The sequence below is a fragment of the Chamaea fasciata genome, unplaced genomic scaffold (genome assembly GCF_029207755.1).
Source record: "Chamaea fasciata isolate MVZ Bird 193981 ecotype frontalis unplaced genomic scaffold, bChaFas1.0.hap1 SCAF_7, whole genome shotgun sequence".
NCBI lineage: Eukaryota > Metazoa > Chordata > Aves > Passeriformes > Sylviidae > Chamaea > Chamaea fasciata.
In genome coordinates, this window is record NW_027094092.1 from 48,298,798 (window position 1) to 48,320,561 (window position 21,764).

Consider the following 21,764-nt stretch of genomic DNA (forward strand, 5'->3'; position numbering starts at 1 on the left):
TGTTTGGGAAAGAAACTCACCATAGGTGTCCCAACTCTTCCTCCTTCCCTTGTAACCAATGCCAAGCCCTACCCCTTACCCTTGGGAGCAAGTACAGATTACCCCAGTTACTGACTATTCGAAAAACAAAGGGGTATTGATTCTCCCTGTAAATACCTGTTGCATTACCATCCATAATGCCTCACCCTCCATTGAGGAGGCAGGAGCCAAGATGAAAGAAATAAATGATCAAGCTGGAGAACTATTTCCATCTATGCAAACATGAGATTGGTTTGATGGATCAGAACCTAGATCACAGGTTACTACCCTCTCAAAGTCTTTAGAGCTTATAGGATGGGGAAAGTGGTTAGCACAAATTAAGAGTTGCAAGAGTAACTGGATTTGTATTTTTAATTGTTGGCACTAGCCGGGTTATTCACACAATAACACGCTTATTCATCCCTCTTTTCCCCTCTGTTCACTACACTTGTATCACCACCATGGGAGAAGACCACATATATGCTCCTCAAGGCAATGCAGAACCTACGGGGAGGAATGTCATGAACAAGTAAAAAGTAAGGAATGTTTTTCCATGGCCTCTTTGAAGATTAAGGTTTGCAAAATCAAGTATCAAATTGCCTCTAACAAAAGCCTTAGAAACTGCTTTGTTTTAGAAAATAAAGCACCCTGTTTGAAAATTATTAAAACAGCTTGTAGTTGATACATCAAGCAAACAAGTAGCAGACTTTTGATAGATCATGAGAGCCAGACAATGAACTTTACTAGGTGGATGTGTTGTTGCCACTCTCAAAACACTCTACACTCAAGTGCCCAACCTGCCACAGGTGCTACCAAATCAACACAGCACTAGAATCATTGCTGTATGTGCTGTCCTATCTACACTGTGAGGCTGCTCATGTCCCTCCCACCGTGCTGGTCCTGCTGACATGGCTCTGCTCCCTCACTGGCAAGCCTGACTGCTCTGGGAGGGACTTCACTGGAGAGAGACACGCTGCACGTGATGCAGATCTCCCCCACTGCACTCTGTAAGCCAGCACTGGACCCATGGAAGTGGTAGCCCCTTTCCTGTACTTCTTGTAATTATTCTGGGCATTTTCCTACTTTCTCTCTGTCCTTTTTTTAAAATAAAGACTAAGTTGTATTATCACCTTGGATCACACCATTTAACCTTGTTTGTGTTTTAATCTTGCTTTTGGGTATGCTTAGAACCTTCCTTTCTGCAGTAGTGGATGGAGGCAAAATATGCCTCTCCTCACTTTAAGCAGATTGAAACAAGCTTTGATTCAAATGTCTGCATTTAACCAGTAATACTACAGCACATTTTATGTCCAAGATCTTTGGAACTTAACAGCAGAACAGGAAAAATAAAAGGTAAAAAGGAAAATGTGCGTAGTCAGAAAAAAAAAAAAAAAAAGCTTGACTGAACTTACAGCTTCATTAACACAGATTCTTTTTCCAGCAGAATTGTTAAAAAGTATCAAAAATGTTTTGATACACTTGGGACAAACACATAAACAAAATTCAATACACTGCCCCTTTGCCCAGGCACTACACTACATGAGTTTTCCCATTACAATTCTAGCTTGCAGATGTGAATACTCGCATCAGCCACAAGCACTTTTAATTCTGCTGCTCATATTTCTCATAGATGTTAAGAAACCATGCCTTATGTTTGGTAGAAGTTCATTACTTTGCAGGTCTCAAAATGATCCTCCTATTTATCTAAAACTAAATTGCAATACATGTAGTCCTGGATTGTAAAGTTACATTGCAGTAAAACTATGGCCTTGGCTTAATGGAAAATTACTCATAAATTTAATAACTACATTAAACCCAAGAGGATCTTGCAGACCTTAAACATTTGCCAAAGCTTCTTTTCCAGATGTGAGAAGTTGGGACAAAGGCAAGGGAAAGTATTCTTAAATTCCTTATTAAAAAAGAAATAACTGAGAAAGAATGATGCATCACTTGACAAATCAACTCCTCTGAATGAGATACCATAATCTTGCATTTTATGAATCACCCCATTCCAACAATCACTAGTAGTGAGGTAAGAGGGCAAAGAAAAGCACTTGTAACAAGAAATGCTATGCAAAAATGCAAACTGTGCATCTTTGTGAAATGCAAAGATTATCAGATTCTATATGAATTACCTGTCCTATTCAAAGGACCTTAGACAGAACCTGTAACAACTGCAGAGGAAAAAGGAAGGTTCCAGAGTACTTGCAAAATACTCGGACAAAGATTCTTTTCTCCATTTTCTCTTGAAGTATTTCCAGTTCTCCCACAAATGTCATTTAATAAGTCCAATTTTACAAACTGGTGTGGATGAAATCTCTTTTAACAGACTGTGAATACATTACTTAACACAGAGCTGTATTTTCTTGTGGAACCCTTTCAACAGATCAAGTATAACATTAAGTATAATATTTAGAACTGCTTTAAAATAAAAAGAAAATTAGAAGTACACTTACTTGATATTCTAAGATTTAAACCAGGAATTATGGAATTCTGTGTTCAACAAAGAAACCTGCCAAACTACACCAAGCATCCAAAAAAAACCTCAAACATATTTCTGTATTTGGCCCAGGGCACATCTTTAGTGTTCAATTATTTGTCCTGAAAGCCAGTAATAAGATAAAGATTTTACAGATTATTAATGCAGGACTATTTTCCTCACAGTTATTTTCATACTAGGCAACTAAGTAATTGCCAACAAGCCCTACAGAAACTGAATATTCTTCGAGCTTACAGGCATACTTCCAAAGCATGTGATACCATAAACTTAGGTAGCACTGCAAGCTTCCACAGAATTAGAACAGCAAAGTATTTCCACTGTAAGTACAAGACTACTAAAAATTTCTAATGAGCTAAGATTAAGACTTGGCAATTCTGTCTTATTAGTACATAAAGCATTAGATCAGAGATCTGGACAGCAGTAAGTGATACTAACAGCTTTAGGATAGCACTGTCTTCGTTTTGTAGAGCCTGGCCTTCCGGGAACACTGGTTTCCTCTTCATCATGTAAATCAAGTTCCTCCTCATATTTAACCGTTTCTTTACCAACTGGCATCAAATGATCATCCAGTTCACCTGAATATTATGAAAGAGTACAAAGAAAGAGCATTATGAGCAATCAAATCTTGGTTCCTTCAGATCCTACACAGTAGTGAGACTGCTTGGGAAAACACCTCACATGTAAGGTTTTAAAATACATGGACTACTGCAAGGCTCCCAAAGTGCAACTTTGGGGAAAGAGTGATAAAGACTGAATTTTGGGCAAGAATGCCTATTTGTAGTAAAAAACATACTTAATTACAAAACTGAAATCTGTAACAAAACAATCCAAGAATTCTTTTTGTTCATAAAAACTGATCTCTGACTGAAATATTTATTTAAAATCATTAACATGGAGTTGTACAAAGGAAGAAGGAAAATTTATATTTCTCTATCATTCTAAGAAGTAAATTACTGCTCTTGAATGTGCACTTCCAACACTGGGTTGAGCCACCAACAGGGTGCCATTCTTGGATACATTTGTTGGTATGAATTCAGTGTTCAAAAGGTTTAACTCAGAAAAAAAAATTCAAACCCCAGACCTACAATTCTTTGTGCTTTAAAAAATGCATAAATACCTCCGCACTTCAACAAAAAACCAGTAATACAGAATTATCTTTAAAATGTTCCACAAGGAAGAACATGCTCCATTATACTTACTAGAAAAAAGAGCTGAAGTAGTCCTGCAATGTCCTATTTTTGGACCATGACTTAGAATACAGTAGAGAAAGCAATCAGTTTAGGGTTGTGTATTTTATATTTTGTCACAATTCACTTTAAAAACCATGCTCTTTTGGCTGTAGGATGTAGTACTGATGTTGCTTTTGCTGTTTAATGCAAAGTTTGTTAAATGTTGGTATTTAACTTCAGCTTACAAGGTGTAAGCTCAATTAGTAAGTACATGACCGCAACACGAAACAAGGCAAGTGAAAGAAAGCTGCAACAGATGGTTACAGCAGAAGGGCATGTACATATATAACATCCACACCATATGCAATTTCTCAACTATAAAATATACTTCAACAAAGAGGTTGTTTTCCCAGTTCTTACCAATTTTGTGCAGTTTTTCACAGCAAATAAGAGCGACAACTCTCTCAGCCAGTCTTGCACAACTCATTGGAGGGCCCTATAAACATTTAAATACTTTGTAAAAACTTGGGTTTACTAGCAAGTTACTTATATATGTTTAGTTTAACACAAGCATTTCAGGCAAGCAAAATTTCTGTAAAAGATACACTGATGGCAGTTTTGTGAAGATATTCAGGCTTGTTTTTCCAAGGAAACCCGAATTACAAGAACTCAGCTATACTATTGATCAAAACCAGTAAGGACAAGTGCAGAAACAACAATGTACAGGGAAGAATATCTAAGTATTTTTGCCTTTGGCATAAAAGTAACTGACGGAAAATTATTTATAACAAAAACAGATAGTGATCTAAAACCAGTTAGAGAGTACAATACAGAAAAAATTAGCTTTCATTATCAACAGTGAAACTAAATCTAGAAATGGCACAGACCAATTCTTAGCCCAACATATTAATATACTACCATGCTTTTCCTTCCCCAAATACCTACAACAATTGAAGCTCGAAGAGGTGAGTTGATTGGCAGGTAGAGAGTAGAGTAAAACGTATGGTCAGGTAGTTCCCGGGTCTTACACTTGGGAGCCAGGTGTGTAAATGGATCACTTGGTAATCTAGCGCAGTACCTAAGTTGACAAAACATTTTACACATCATCAAAACCTGCAAATCAAAACCTAAACCTTACCTTACTGGTATGGATGCTAGAGGAGATGATTTCAGGCATATGGAGCACTGTAAAGGTATACTACTGACTCATATTCAACTAATTTCTGAGCAGAAGACCTCCAAGTCCTTTATTACAAATCTTGTCTCCAGAAAGGTCACTCCAGCTTGTAATGATGCACAAGGCTATTTCCCGCCAGGTCTCAGGGTTCCTATTATGTCTCCTGAGTTTACTGCTGTCTTATTGCTCCTGCTTATCATGGTTTCCCCCTCCTGCCACCTTTCCTCCCTTGTACTGACTTCCCTCTCTCCCAACCTGGCATTAAATGCAAACATTCTGATGTTAAACTGTGCTGGACCTCCTAACAGTCCAGAAGTAATGCCACACATAACTAGCTGCCAGACAGCCTTAGAGCCATTTACCATTTGCCATTCACCCTTCAAATATGACTGCTTTGAGAGGCTTTATTTACCTGGCAGACCATCAAAACGGTCTGAACCTCAAGAATTCAGCTACTGAGGTAGTACTTTGGAAATTACATCAAAAGCTTTACTTAAGTACATGACATTCACTGCTTTTCAGAGAGTCAACCACTTTATGAAACTGGAGATAAAAAGCCTGCAGTAAAACTTGGTTTCTGTCAACCCTCTTTTCTTTATGGTCCTAAAAACTGTTGCCATGAGGACTTGGTCCATAGCATTCTATGTGACCATAGTTAAACTGACTGGTCCACAGGTCCCTCGATCTTCTTCCTTGTCTTTTTTGTCTGCCTATCACTGAGAACCTCCTCTAATTACCATCACCTTACAGAGTTGATATCTGAGTAGCTCCGATCCTGTCTTGTGGACTAGAACATGGTTTTGTTTGTAAAGATGACAACAGACTACTATTACAAATGTGAATACTAAAACTGGAAGATTTAACTACTGTTTTAGCAGTTCTTTTATTTATTTATTTTTAAAACTAGCTTGACGAGCAAAAATGCAAATTTACTACACATTTTGAAGCTGAGTGTTTTCAGGGAAGCTTTTAATTAAACAGGAATAAATATCATTGCATTTATTATCAGAGGTGCAATTTCTAGTAGGATAAAGATCAAGAAAGCAAACAATCCCTTCAAACCTCTGTGACCACCTCCTTTAGGAGAGAAGAGTCTGTCAAGATGCCCAAGAGGAAATGTGTAAAATGCCCCAGCCCATGCATCCATGTTGCAAGACCGACCAGGAAACCTTTTATTCAATGACATGAAGTAAGAAGTGAATATACCTCTTACCTATTTATGTGTCCAATAGCAGTGTTAATAGTAACTCTTGGACTGCTCTCATCTGGCCTCAATACATAGGGTGGAAAGACATCATCATCATCAACAATGGGTTCTGTTTCAGTTTCACTGGCATCAACAGATTTTGAGCATTTGTTTCGGAGGATCTTAACATTTTAAGAACAAAACATGATGAGAGATTTTTCCCTGAAAAAATACTATGATACACTTAAAAAAAACCCAGGCCCATTCCTTTGACCCCCTACCTTCTCAATTGCTTTGTATGTCTTAAGATCTTCTTCAAAACTTTTGATTTTGTCTGTATCTGCTAACATAATGTAATTGGAAATTGGTGCTCTAGCTCTTCCTTTTGACTGCACGTAGGAACGGTACTCTGTGGGCAAATCAAAACGCACCACCAAGTTGCATTTTGGTATGTCAACACCCTCTTCTACAATACTAGTAGCAATAAGTAGGTTGGTCTCATGTGCTCGAAATTTTCTAAGAACCTGCAAAAGTAACGAAGACAAATTTGACATATTAGTCCAAGACATTTTTCCATTGTGAGATTCAACAAAAGGCAGTAAAACCAAGATGAGTGGCTCAAACACCCCCCAAACATGTCCAGACATGAAAATACAAAACTATTACAAAGAATCTTTTCAGAAACATAACAATACTATTTATCAGGACCAGCAGATTTCTAGGAATAAAATCAGGTATGTGGAATCACATGTGTCTAAGAAGCTACTATAACCCCTAGCAATGGAGAGCAACTCCCACCCCTATTTACTCACAAGTTTTCAGTTGTGGTATTAAAGAAAAAACAAATGTTGCTTTCAGGACACCATCTTTTCCCAAACACTCCTGAGGCTGAAGCATCCTCAGGGCATAGAGCACATTCTAGAGCCAGCACTTCTAATATTTACACTATATATGAAACAATACTAAGGAAAAGTGTCGTGTCTGGAGCACAACCCAGCCAGAATGAGCTTCAAATGATGTGAAATCAGGGTGGGTTTTTTTTTAAATATATAACATTTACTGATTAACCAAATCCACATTTAGAAAACATAAATATTAAAATCAGCTTAAGTACTGAAAATGTCAGGAAGCCTGAAACCTTTACATTTTTAACATATTATTATATTACCACTAACACAATGCAGAAAAATTAGATAATGATCTGACAAGATATAAACATGATTTTACACAAAGTTTTAATTCCTATTTGTGTAATGTGACATAGCAGTGTCTCCAAACATGCTTTTATTGTTTTACAAACAACACCTCCAATAAGTATACATATTTGTTAAAACAAAGCTATAAACTTCCAATTGTTAATTTGTTTTGTTTCCAAAGACACACAGACACACAAAAAGGGTACTACTGTCAGTTAATTTTTTTTTCTTCAAGTTACCTCTTCCTGTTTTCTAAATTCTACTTCCATCTGCTTGTTACGAGGCTGGTTCTTGCCAATGCCATGTCCAGTTATAAAATTGCTACTGATGTAAGCCAGTTCTGGATCTTGCTTGCCAGCTTCTTTTATCAACCTAAAAATATTATACGTGTTTTTAGAAGTTACACAACCTACAAAATGCAGGAAAACCTATTATTTGGAAGACCTGTATTAAAGACCTATATTAAAAGGAAAAGTGGAAGCATGACAATGAAGTCATGTTAACACATAAATTGACTGCAGTCTTCTCAAAAACCTCTGTAAGGTTATCACAAGACAAACTGCATACAGAAACACAAGGAGTGTGCATGCATCACACATATTTTAGACATATCATGGAAAAACCAGATATTTTTAAACCAATCTATTACTCTAAGGTTCCCTGTTGTTAAAGCACTCTACTCAAAATTACTTTGTTAATCTTTTTCTGTAAACTCTAGCTGATTTTAGAGGAAAGACCTGTAACTTCTTCCTCAACAAAAGTATGTTTCTTCAGTATAAAATGTTAGCTTCAAGGTTAAAAAGTAGGATTGTAATTCTACTTAGTATTAGAATATACATTCTGTTCAAGTATACTGCTGACAAAATGCTGACCTGTTTTTCTCAAGAGTAATGCTCAGCCTACACAGTGAGAAGTTTACTACTTGTGAAATTAACCCAAATGGAGGGCATAATACAATTCTTTGGAAGGAATACTCATCAGGGATGTGAGAAGCGTTCATACTCTCAATTTCCACTCAGTTTATTATTTATGTCACAGAAGCAGAAAAGGCTGGCTTCTGCAGTGTTCTGATTTGACAGATAAGGTAGAGGACTGCTCACCTAAATAATGCACTACATCTAAGAATGAGGCATTTATGGATTTAAAACCACAATTACAGTGTGCAAAGTAAGTATGCTGGAGCATTAGTTGATCAGTTTTCAGGACAAACAGAATTTCAAATTACTCAACTGTAACAGGCTTTTGAGCAGGATAGCCAATAAAACCCAAGGAATTATATACAACAAATAATCCCTTGCATGTGTCACTATAGCCATCCCAGTACTACTCCGCTCAAAGCATATCATCATGTCCATTACCAGGGGCTCCCCACAGCCAAAGATCAGCCTGCCTCTCTACACCTCCAGCAGTAACTCAAACCTCTCCCAAAAACATCTCTAGCACTTCTGCCTGGCATAGCAGTAGATGGATGCTGTGCCAGACCCCAACTACAAGCCTACCATCTGCCCAGCAAGGTGCTGCCAAACCAGAGGGAAAATGGCAAAGTTCTCCCTGCTCTTTCTACTCTTGGAAAGCTACTGAAGTCTTGCTCCCCTTCTTAGTCCCCATTTTGAACAAAATTTATGGGAACAAAGAACACCTTGAAGGCTTCCCTCCTTTGCAATCTGTTAGAACTGGAATAACCAGGGAAATAGGCAAGAGGACAGAAAAGAGGCAGACAGCTTGCCATCCATAGGATCCTCCTATGCTGAAGTGCAAATGTGATATGTTAGCTCAAGGCCAAATGGAGTTACATTTCTGTATGCAGTCTAGGTTCTTGAGACAGACACTCGAAGAAAGTAGGGGGTTAAAAACTGGACAGAATTTTTTTTTTCTGTATTTCTTTTTTGACATTTCAACATGGCATTTCTGTGACGTCAGACAGACTGAGTACCCACTAAACATCTCAAACATTCTTACTTAGTTCACTTGAATAGAAATGGACAATTAAAAGCATCTGAATAATCACTTCATTGCAAATCTTCGCCAGGTTCCTGAGAAACATATAGGACTTCAACCTGGTGACTAAAAAAAACCCTATTTGTTGCAGATAACAGGTGGTGTTTTTCAAATAGATAACAAGAACTTCTGCTTTCAAACCATTCTCTTAAGGGAGCTGAGAGGCACTGCAATGCAAATGAAAGGAAACTGGGCTTTAGAAAATGTCTTCTATTCTGAAAAGGAGTTTACAAGCACCAGAACTGAACAGTATACATCAAATTAAACTGTGAGCAGGCCACTCCATCAACTGAGTGTAATAATAATTACAGACAGAAAGTACAACTCACACCATGAATTTCACCCTTCTTCAGTCATCCTGGATTACATAAAATGGTATTCTAAATACTACCATAATAACTATGTTATAAGAAAAATTATACCTATGTTTTAAGTCAGTTCCATTTAATAATCCATACTGGATTACTGGGAGTAGCTGTGATACACTAATTCAAACACTCATGACTTTCTCATTCAGTAGAGAGTCTTTCTGCTATATATAGCCTAAGTACAGCTATCATCAGCAGAGGCCCTTGAATTAAATGCACTCGGCTGAAGAGCATCTACAGTGAGCTCTACCAAAGGCTTCCAGCCTTAATTCCAACAGCTCAAGTTTGATGGTCAATACAATATCAGGTATTCTGAAATCAGGTGTTACATGAGGTAAAGGAGCATTTGAAAATCTGGCAGCTACCCTTCGGAAGTGAATAAAAAGTTACATATAGTTTTATATTTTGCCACCAATAAACTCTACTCAAGGTGCCTAAAGCTCAAAGACGGCAGAATTTGATCACCTGTTTCATCTAGAGTCTGTATTCTGTCAGGTTCAACAGCAGTTAGGATACTGTATAGTGTACAAATCATGGAATACATGAATGCACAGTGGAAAACCAGTATGATTTAAATCACATTCATAACTGAACAGAGAAGAAAAAAGCTTTCAGAATTCTGTTCATTCATTCCCTGCAGGGTAATGAAATACTTGTTTCAGCTCAGCAAAAGACTCTGTTAATTTCTTCAGGACTTATTAACTGAGTATGTCAGTATTGCTGAACAGCTTGGTTTGCCTCATACTGCAGATTTATGTGAACGTACTTAAAATGCAAAAAAGGAAAAGACAGAAGAGAAAAGTTGACAAGAAACACACAGGCAAGTCTGCAGATCAAAGGATATGTTATGCACTTAGTAACTCGAGCAAAAATACACCAACAGAGGGGTCAGATTTAGAGGTACCCAGAATGCAATGAACATCTCACACCGGACATTTGCCACACTATCAGAGAAACCTATCAACAACCAAAACCAGGATAGGTGTATCAATCATGTTATTCACAGTTTGTGGCAAATAGCTTTTAATAATTAAGTGTTAGACATAACTAACATGTATCACATTCAAGAATAGGAACTGATACTGAACTACAATACTGCCAGTTGGCAAATACTCCCACATTCATATTTTTCTTGGTGGAGACTTTAAGAAAGCACTTAGTGTTTGACTAAATAGGTGCTTTATAAATATCAACTGTGAAAGCAGTACTGAGAGATATTTGTGCAAGGATAAATTAGATTTTCTCTAGACTTGGATCATATAATATTGTGATTTAGGAGGTTAATAGTGAGATTTCCAGAAGTACTGAACTCAGTAGGCCAGAGAAGTTTCCAACATCTATTGAAAATATAAATCTAAAAACCAATCACAACAAATCAGTATATGCTTATTTTACAGGTTTAGTACAGTATTTCACATTTTGCCTTCTAAAAGAAGCAAATTTAAAACTCAGGTCTGAAACAAGTCCTCGAGTACAACTTTCAAAGACATAGGTTCTTCCCATATACTTTAGAAATATTCCGTATGATCTCCTAAACCAACTTTATGAATAGAGTTCTGAAAATATAAGGCAATCCCTTACATATTCACGATATTAACATCCTGGCAGCTGAGTCTGCATTTTTCCTTCAGAATATTTTTTTTTTAAATAAAAAGTTTTACCTATTTAGAACAACTGCTGTGTATCTTCTTTCCACAAAAATAATTCCACATAAAATATTAGTAAAGGGAGATGGGAAATTAGTCTCTGGCTTCTCTTTCTCCTCAATTTCTTCATCCTCATCATCATCTTCAGAATCACTCCAAGATACGTAATTATCCTGATTCCTATTGTTATACCATTCAACACTTTCAAACTGCTGCCGTTCATATGGTTTGTATTTGCGCAAGATTTCAAGCAGCTTTATTACTTTTGGGGTCACAAATTTCAGGTCAAGTGAGGCAGGCGAGAAGTGCTCTTCACAGAGTGCATGTATTTTCCTTAGGAAAGTGTCTGTAAACAATAAAAATTTCCTGTGCAGCTCCTCTTGTTCATGTTTGATATACTTCTGCAGCTCTCTCACCATCATCCCAGCTACCTTATCTGCACACCACGGTCCCAGAACAACCAACACAGCTCGACAGTCTGACAATATCTACAACAAATGAATTCAAGTATCAGTTCAAAGAGTACATTCATGAACTATTCATTTAAGACTAGGGGCTTTTTTTCTCTAACAGCACAGTCTTTCTAAGGATTATGACAATTTTTCTACTTTAAAAAAAATGCAGAAGTCTGCTTTTCTTATTTAGATGACCTCAGGAAATTTGGTGTTTCTAATGGAGCAAGTTCCCCCCCCTTTAACTTATTACCAATCAACTTAAAACTGTACATTTCTGAATCTCCAAGAAACCCCAAGCTTAATCAAAATTTGGCCTTTTTGTAGAACTGCAATTTGAAATTTATACTAAAAAGGAGAATGCTTTTTGAAGCAGCTAGATAAACAAAGCAAAAATTCTTATCTTTATCATATAATATAGAACTAATAAACACTTTACTGGGCATTTTTACTTTATTTGCTACTGACAGCTGGCAGGGTTTCAGAAGTACATAACCAAAAAGTTGCACAGAGGCCTTAAGGTAGCCTTAGGAAACCTATCCTTTCAAAGGAAAAACAGAATACAGTGGTTTGTATGTGTGGGTGGAATAGTAAAAAGAGAGAACTATATCCTATTCAAAGGAAACAGAATAGGCATTAGAATACCATCATGATCTTATCTGATAAGAAGCTTTTCCTCTGGAAAAGTGAAGCCGTCAGACAATAAACTAGGAATTCAGAAATGGGGCACACTGGTAACGCTATTAAAAGGACATATCGTTTGGATGCCCTTTATTGTACCAGAAGAACTACAACTGCACTGTAACAGTCAGGATGCTAGTCTTCAGCTGCTGCTTCAATTTCTCTTCCTTCTTCCCTTCTGTGCGGAAATAACGAACCGGCTATCATCTTCTTGATGCTATCCTATCCTCTGTGAAGTTTATTAGTCCCATGACTTAAGGGCAAAACTATCTAGATTAATTGTAACTGCATACAGAGGCTTGATACCCTACATTGCCAAGACATAAAGCACCTCAGTCTGAAACTCGTTTCTTTTCTTAATATGGGTGCCTCCATCTTCTCAGAGAGCTACTGGTTTTAACCATGCATAGAGGGTTACAAGCTTTAGATGTATAAAGCCTAATCTACTCTTCTGGACTCTGCAAGTCATGAAGATTGCCTCCAGCCAGCATCCCTTATGTATTTTAGCCTATTATGGTTTAAGTTTAGCACAAAAGTAACCAGGACTTCCAATTCCCATGCACTGTAACAGGCTGCCTTATGTACCATCTTTCATCTTTCCCTCTGGCACAAACAATATTTTATAAACAGTGTCAGAGTTCCCAGTTTCTAAGAATGCTAAAGGAAACCAGAATATTTTGGGCTGAAGAAATACATTCTCCAAATTTCTTGTGGACGATTACAGGAATAGTCACAGTAGTGACTCACTACTGACTTCTTGTTCAAAGACTTACATACCTACACAGTTGTAACTTAGCAGGTAATTCCAAACTAGGAAGGCCAAGCAGGGTTAAAAAAGGTACCCGGACCCCCTGTGTGAAAGGTCCCTGCTAAACACTCCACACCTCCTGGACCATCCTCTGCCAAAGGTCAGGACAACACAGGGGCAAACACAGAGAAAGTCAGGGGCAAGCCTGAGCTTCAAATTCTGTTCCAGCAAGGTGCAGCACTAGTCCAACACTGTTTTAAGATAAACTAGAGACACTGTACATCTCTGGCTGGAATTTTCACCTAAACTCTTTCTTTATCAACTTTTAATACAATGGGGTAGAGTCCGAATTCTTCCTGAAGCATTATTTCCTCTTCCATACTGAATTATTCAAAGGTCATAGGAGACTGTGAAAACATAAAATTCTTGACTTCACAGAGAAGGACCTACAACATCAGGGTGCAGAACTGTTTTAGTGCTTTAAGCAAATCTGAATTTCAAACTAAATGAAATTCTAATCAATGTCTGACATTGAAGCCCCACTCATTTATGAAAACAACTGCATGTTAATGAACACAAAACTGTGAAGTCTTTTTGCTTCAGACAATCAGGGATGGCTAGCTAAAGAGGTTTCAGTTATGGAACATACATGGCAAAGAAAAACAACAGTAAGATTTCTATTCCCCAGGTTTCTCGCATTTCTTGAAATCCTTACCTGCTTAGATATTAAGGTAGAATCTCTTTCTTTTGAATGCACAGATATGTTGCAGTCATTTAGAAAAGCAAGTGCTTCATCCAATTCCTTTAATAATCTTCCATACAACCCACTTTTGTCAGTATATGGTCCACAGTCTACAACAATCTCACATGGCTGAGAAGTATATCTTAATGAGGGCAAAGATCAAGTTAAACACAGCTTCTGAAAGTCAGAGCTATTTCAGCTCTTAAGGTTATACAGCAAACACAACAGCAACATGATGTGTATTCAAGAACATTTCTTTCCCCACCATGAATCAGTAATTATTAGACGTTATACAGTTAAACACTTCATAAAAACCTCCACGACCCAAAATATTGAACTACTTCATTCTAGATACCGTTCTAATACACTTCTAAAAAGAAGGCTAATATTGCTATCTTCATTTCAAATATTGGAAAATTTAAGCAAATTCTATTTATTTCACCAATATCTTCACTTATTTTTCCACAGTGCACTCTCTTGCTATACAAAAGAAAACCAATCCACATAACATAATGTATGTCTATATATACATTTACACAAGTAAAATAATTACTATTCTTGAATGGCAGCAAGAAATTCTTACAAGGAAATGGTTCAGACAAGTTAAAAAAATGCATTTAAAACTTTTACACATGGTGGTAGAAGAAAACATGCTACATAGCATTTTATCCTAATTTCCTCTACAACAAGTCATCACATTATCACCACCTTTAGTTTAAACAACATTCACAGGACTCTAGATTCTGTAACTCATTTGTTCTGTTATTTAAGTATTTACTCTCTCCTCTCATCTCTCTCTATCTTTCATTAGCCTTTAAAACCCAGGTTATGCATTTGGGGGGGAAAAAAGGCAACTTCTTGTTTTGTTATTTAACTACAGAAAATCTCTCCCTACCAAGGCTAATCAGCCTTTATACTGAAAAGCCATTTAACATTCCATCTCCATCCTAAATGGAATAGCAGCATCATATAAAATATAAACTTTTCTAAAATTAAGAAGACAAGAATATTGCTACTGATTTATTCCTCTGTGCAGAATGAAAATGCAGGCATCAATTTACCAACAATCATAAAACATACCTGTCTAAAACCACCAAATCAGTTGCAGTTTCAGCATTGCTCTTCAAAATTTTCTCCAGTTTCTGGATCTTCTCCTCTAACTCAGCAGGATCACATTTCCCATTTAAAATGGAAGCCGTTAATCCCAAAATTCGAGGACATGATGGATAATCCTCACAGATCTGTGAAATTAAATCAAATTAAATTATTTACAAAAGGTATCCTGTTAATCTGCTTGCAAACTTATGATGCTTAGGCTGGAAAATTTTATTTCAATAGCAGGTGTTGCAAAAGGAACCAAACGCTAAATTAATGGTTTCTGTTCTACTGACCAGAATTTAAACAGCCACCTCATTTAAAGGTAAATATTTACAACATGGAAAAATAGAAACAGCGTTAACCAGAATATTCTTGTCACACTTCCAATACATAATATAATACTTCCATGCCATATAAAAAAGCACACGCACTTGAAAAGTAATTTTGAAAGACACTTATTATGCAGGTATCTCTCACTTATAAGCCAAAAAAAGACACGGAGCCAATAATACTCTGGAAAGAGCCCCAGAAACACCTTCAGAGATCAGCATTTTTAAAATAACTAAAATCTGATTAGTATATCCCATTCCCTAACTCATATATTTTACTGATGAATTTTAAAAATTCCCCTAATTCAATAAATTTAGCTCCTTTGTTCAAGACAGATTTTTCTTTAATCCCCACTGTAAAATACAGTAAATACATTATTCTTCTACCACATAGTATCACTGAAGTCTTTAACTCAATACAGTAATTTCACAATCCCAGGAATATGCTAACATTATTTCCACTAATATTTTTTTTGTAGCAGAATTTGCTACAAAAATGGTTCCAAATTCTTAAACGGGATTAAATGGTTCCCAATTCTCCAGCCCTCCCACTGACTTTTCCTCCTCAACCAAGTATTTAAACATTCACACAACAAATGCACCTTCATAATTTCACGGTATGGATGATCCTGGATTGCAAGATGGCACTCATCAAACACCAGAAGATTAATACTTGACAGGGATAAATACTCATTTCTCAAAACAGTCAAAGCAACATGACATGTCATAACCAGAACCTAGATGGAAAGGAAAAAAATGTCAGTACATGAAAAGCACAAGCTGTCTGAGGTCAAGGTGAAAGAGGAAAAGCCTTCTGCAGGTCTTGTGAAACAGCACTAGCAAGTATCAACCCCTACTCATCTACCTGTACACCAGGTAAGGACAAAAGAGAATACAACATTCTCTACTGGAGAAAGCCATCTGTCTGAATGGGGGTGTATTTGTGTATGTCTGTATCTCTCCAGTCACACGCCCATTTAATAAATGAATACAACAATCTCAACACCAATCCGACCACATAGAGTAAGCATCATTAATTCCTAATAAAATAAGTTAGTGGCCCTATATGTGTCCTATCATCAAGTCTCTGTCAAGAAAGATAGCTCTTCATAAGCTCTTAACTATTCACAGCTGTAACGTAAGCAGGATGTTACTACAATTCTTTTTCAAGCAAAACACATAAAAATAGGAGTTTGTTGATAAAATTATGTAGTTTTTACAGTCACTTTAAACTTCACTTAGTAAGACTTTCTTCTGTCAGAGTTCCCCAGATATATTCCACAGAGCATTACTAATCCCCAGAAAGTAAACCCCAAAACTTTAACATTTAATAAAATTTTAACAGCATTTAAAATATAGTATGCACACGCAAAATTTCTTCTCCAATCAATATCATGAACAAGTCAGGGAGACTGAAAACAAAGGACTTAGAGGATGGCTTTTTAAAAACAACCTGAAAACACCTACATATATTTGCCTCAAAATGAACATACAAATATTACCAATATGCTGGATTTCTTTTTAAAAAAGACTGAGTGTATAACTGGAAGGAATCACTTCTGATCCAACCGAACTCTATGCATGCTTTGCTTATAGTTTTTACTTAATACATTACCTGATGCTTAGAGAATTCTTGACTCCACTTCTCTTTTGTCCATGATTCAGTTATCTCCAAACTTGAATACTCTCCCACTTTAAGGTCTGAATGTGTCCTGACAGCTGACACTTGTTGAGCCACTTGATTTGCTTAAGGGGAAAAAAAAAAAATCTCATTTACATAAAGGTCTTCTCATACTTTAACTTATAAGATGTGTGTCATATGACCTAGCACCACATTTCACGTGATATGCGATCTTTAGCTCAGACTAATGTTAAAACATGTGTACATGGCAACTGCCTCTATGCAAAACCACATCAAGGGAACAGATGGGTAACTAAATTGCAGTTCAGATTCAATGTCTAAACTAGAGAACATGTTATATATATAAACAGATTATATTAAACAGATGATGAAACAAAAGATGAGAAAGTTATCACATCCTTGCTGTTGAAGACTTTATGTAAAAGTTTCTCCCAACTTTGCTTTCACAAGCCACTGCCACAGAATACTCCACGGAAGCATTAGTAGTGTGTTTAGGAATGTTTCCTCTTACCCGAGTTGACCAAGAACACAGTTCTTTTTCCATTTTTGTTGAAATCTCCCCTGATCTGATAGGACAGCTCTTTAGTGAGTAGTACTGCAATAAAAGTCTTCCCTGAGCCAGTGTTTAAGCAGACTATTGTATTATGATCCAAAGCTGCTTCAAGCAGTTCAACCTAGGTTTAAAAAATAATAATGTCCTTACTTGCAGCAATGCAGTGAAAGAGCTGACAAAAAATAACAGAAGTGATAAATAAACTATAGACAAGTACAAGTCAATAGTATCACTTGAGATCTTTCAAGTGCCATATAGTTAACATGTCTCCTTCAAAACAATGTATTCTCACAATCATTCAAAAATATTAACACACTATGTACAGCCCAGCTTCAAAATCTAAAATCCTTCAGTACCACAATCTGTTCTCAGGCAGCCTTCCGAATGTATCTTTTAAGTAGATAATTCTGTTGCTATACACACAGGGTGAAGAAAGAAGCTACAGCCTTTAAAACTAATTGCACACATCAATTCAGCCCAAGCACGTAGACTAGCTCAAGGTGATCCAAATTTCTCAGTAATGCTACACAAAACACTCCTGGGCACCTCTGCAGTGCAAAGGGAGCTGGTATTCTAGAACTCAGTTTTCCTTAAAGTGAAAAATCGGAGTACCCTGATGGGGCTTCTGACTTGTAGAGGGCTGCTTTGAGCAGTATGTGAACCAAAAATCACCATTAGTATATCATGTGGAAGAGAAAGTGAGAGGTGGAAGGAGACATGAAGTATGCATACAATTGAGAGGCACAATTTATTTCTACCTAGCAGCACCCTGCAGAGTGGCAGGAGAATACTAATCCTAAAAGCTGTTCTGCTCATTAGAGCAAACTGAGAAGAGGAAAGGAGAGATGTAAGAAATGTTAAACATAGCCAAACTGAAGAATTAGCTCCCAACAGGTAGAGCTCAGAGAGACACGTCCTGATAGCGTACATCACAGCACATTTTCCACCTGCTCTTTTTCTTTTTCCATTAATTAATGGATTTAACTGTACTTTTTCTGATGTTACTGTATTATACTACCACTAGTACCTGATATTTTCTTGGTGTGTAAATGTTATCATGAATTGCTTCTTGTTGCCATGGCAGTCCAAAAAATGGACCCATTGGGGAGGAAGCAGGGGTCATGAGCTGCAGTCCCGCCATGCTGAGGGATTGCAAAGCAGGGCTTTTCATTCATTCATCCAGTGTTTCTTTCATTGCATTTTTGTTCCAGCACAGCCTACTATGAGAAGAAAATGAATCAGTATTAGATATACTTGCGATCTCAAGCAGTAAGAGAAAACTTTCATCAAGAAAAGAACATTACTTGATTTTACTTACCGAAGTGTTTCTTCTCATACTATTTTCAGCAGAAAATGTTAGTTTTAAATTTACAGGCACATCTTTACTAGAAGATGTGTGCTTATCAAAGTACCCCAGAAATTCGAAAGGAGCTGTACTTTACAGGACAATGCTCATTCCAGGCATCTGGATTTACACACACACATTTTAATATAAAGTTCCATTTATGGTCTCACAGAATCTGATTTTAAATTTAAACTTCAAAAACTAAAGCTGTCTTAGCTTTACTTCAGGAAAGAAGAACACTGAATTTTACAGTACAGGCACAAAAATAAGATCTTCCATTTTTCTTCCCAACCAAAAACACCTTTCACCAATTAAAGCTTTAAATACAGGCAAACAGGAATTTTATTCTAATTGCTAGGAAAAGAACAGAAACTACAAAAGAATGTCAGTATTTTCAAATCATCAGATTCTGATAAGATTATCTTTTTAAGAACTGGCAGAAGCATTTTAGATAATTGCTGATGACTCTAGTATGGACTAATAGAAAATGGAATCCTTACAAGCTTATCACCAACATCCATAGACACTGTAATTCATACACAAACAAAGCATTCAGAACTTCATGACAATTGAGCACTGGAGAACACTTTCCTACTGAGGCCAGAAGTCCTCATCACCATGGGAGGTGTGTGTGTGTGTGTGTGTGTGTGTGTGTGTGTGTGTGTGTGTGTGCGTGTTAAAAACATTTGTTACTTGTCAGGAATGATCATGGTTAAAACAAAAAAAACCTACCAACTAACACAAACCAACCAACCCCACAAGATAAAAACCTTTAGCCTAGGAAAGTGTTTACTGCCTGATGACATAGGAAAGTATTGCTGAAGTATACAGAAACAGACTACATGAAATCTAAAGAATTTTGAATACTCCTTCTTTAAATTGGATACATACCCTATTCAAAAAACAGTACGTTCAAAAGTTAATTATCCTCAAAATTCCTACAAACTCTATATTAATTTTATCATCAATATAAGCTGAGAAATGCATAAGCTGAGAAAATTGATCATGCATTCATACTCAGTAATTCATTAAAAAGACATGAGGAAAAGCTAATTATCATTATATTGCATTGGAATGTTCTTGCTTTTCTACACAACAGGAAACTTGTTTAATTTTGCAAATGTGCAGTAAGGAATAAAAAAAAAAGTAGAGAAGTGTAATACGCTATCTAAGAGAGAACCAGTAATGGTTATCAGAAATAACTGAAGAAAGAGAGAGAAAAAAAAAAGGCAGTATAATTAAATCATCAAAAATGGGGCATTGACTAAATTTCCAGAGGTCCCTTCCAACCCTAGTAATTATGTGATTCTGTAATTAAGAGAAATATTCATTTAGATTTGTTCCATAGTGTCCAACTAGTAACTAATAACACTGTTGCTGTGTTCTATGCTAATATTTTAAAATTAAATATTATAATCTGGACCATGTCGAGACACTGATATTAAACTAGTATTAAATAATTATAGGAAGCTCTGAAAAAAGATATTAAACCAATTACCTCACTTTCCATCTCAGGCATATATTGTAAAATAAAGAGAAGACAATACATTGAATTACATGATCACTCCTCTTGCAGAGTCAGACGTAATTTCACTTTACTGTCAGTGGTCAGATAAAGCTTTGTTCTCAATTCCTTTCTAAGTGGCAGGGGAAGCCCTGAAGAACAGTGAGGTTAAGCCGAAGTAGCATTATAGACAAGAGTTCCACTGTAAAAATATATTTACCTTTTACAGACAAACGTTCAGAAGTAAATGCTACTTAGTGAACAAGGATAAACTTCGTGAGTTTAGGATCATCAATAAACGTACTTCCTTTCAATGAAAAATGTTCCTCTTTAAAATAAAAAGTGTGTTGATACTGCTGGAATATTGTCTGATATTTTTATTTGGGCATCACAAAAACTGTCACAGTGAGAAGATTCCAGAAAGAAAAGATGCCTTAAAATCTTAAAAAAACTCAGAATGAACAAACGTGCTTTTTCATTGGACATAGTAAAGAACATGCTTGACATTTTATGTTTTTCCAGTTGCTTTAAGACAATCTCCAAATCCATGGCAACCTTTTCATTTATTCTTCACTCCTGTAATGTAAGTTATCATTTCAGCCCAAGTATTTCAGATTACCTGAACAGGTAAAATGGATCAGTATTGCTTTATTTAGCTGTAAATAAAGAACAACAGAGTCCACACAAATCACAAAATCAGTACTAAATCATTATTCATTTCAGTTGTAATACAAAAAAAGATTCTTAAATTGTTCCTATACATTTCAAAGAATGCATACAAGCACACACAGGTTCTAACAATGCAACTATAGTAATCTCACAGAGTGTTCTGATCTGGCACAACTAAAGATGTTTTGCTTCATTCCCTCCTTGGAACTAGTGGCTGTTCTTCCACTGGGACTCCAAAGCCTTGGGTCATAGGAGTCGGCCGGCAGGAAAGATTCAGTCACCATAGAATGGTTTAGGTGTTATACAGCTGCATGTAGCAATGTGATGATCCTTGACATTCTGATCTACTGAACATTCGCACATCAAATGTACCTGATGTTTATCAGTCTGTGACTGATAGATTAAATCAGTCACTGGCAAAGACAGCAGCATGACATACAAACTTCCCCAGACACCAGCAGAAAGCATCATAAACTATGGGCACTACTAACCTTAGTGAAGCTTTTGTATGAACTGACAGCTCAGGTGCAGGAGAACAGGGAAGAAGGAGAAAAAGCAGGGAAAGGTGTCATCCCCAACACCCCCTTCTCCAAGTTTAGATGAAGCTCTCCTTTAATATATCTAGCTTCTCTTTTTGTGTTTCAGTGAGTGAAAGCACTAGTTGGTAACACAGACAAAAAAAATCCTTATAAAATGGTTTGGGTTGGAATAGACCTTAAAGATCATACAGTTCGAATCCCCTG

At 36.6% G+C, this 21,764-nt stretch overlaps 1 protein-coding gene across 3 annotated transcripts in view; it reads right to left on the bottom strand.

The window, feature by feature from the left end:
- Nucleotides 1–21,764, bottom strand: part of DICER1 (dicer 1, ribonuclease III) — a 65,532-nt gene that overhangs the window by 21,353 nt on the left and 22,415 nt on the right. For 2 of the 3 annotated variants that reach the window (XM_066188739.1, XM_066188737.1), the window contains exons 4-16: nucleotides 18,531–18,723; nucleotides 17,462–17,624; nucleotides 16,924–17,054; nucleotides 15,911–16,045; nucleotides 14,962–15,122; nucleotides 13,855–14,023; nucleotides 11,274–11,746; nucleotides 7,486–7,618; nucleotides 6,332–6,574; nucleotides 6,078–6,232; nucleotides 4,633–4,765; nucleotides 4,108–4,183; nucleotides 2,954–3,093 (exon numbers count right to left, since the gene is read on the bottom strand). In XM_066188739.1, coding sequence (XP_066044836.1) covers nucleotides 2,954–3,093; nucleotides 4,108–4,183; nucleotides 4,633–4,765; nucleotides 6,078–6,232; nucleotides 6,332–6,574; nucleotides 7,486–7,618; nucleotides 11,274–11,746; nucleotides 13,855–14,023; nucleotides 14,962–15,122; nucleotides 15,911–16,045; nucleotides 16,924–17,054; nucleotides 17,462–17,624; nucleotides 18,531–18,674 — 2,256 coding nt within the window. In that variant the 5' untranslated portion in view covers nucleotides 18,675–18,723. Of the gene's footprint in view, nucleotides 1–2,953; nucleotides 3,094–4,107; nucleotides 4,184–4,632; nucleotides 4,766–6,077; nucleotides 6,233–6,331; nucleotides 6,575–7,485; nucleotides 7,619–10,700; nucleotides 11,747–13,854; nucleotides 14,024–14,961; nucleotides 15,123–15,910; nucleotides 16,046–16,923; nucleotides 17,055–17,461; nucleotides 17,625–18,530; nucleotides 18,724–21,764 lie in introns of those variants that run through there. The other variant, XM_066188740.1, reaches the window with a different exon arrangement.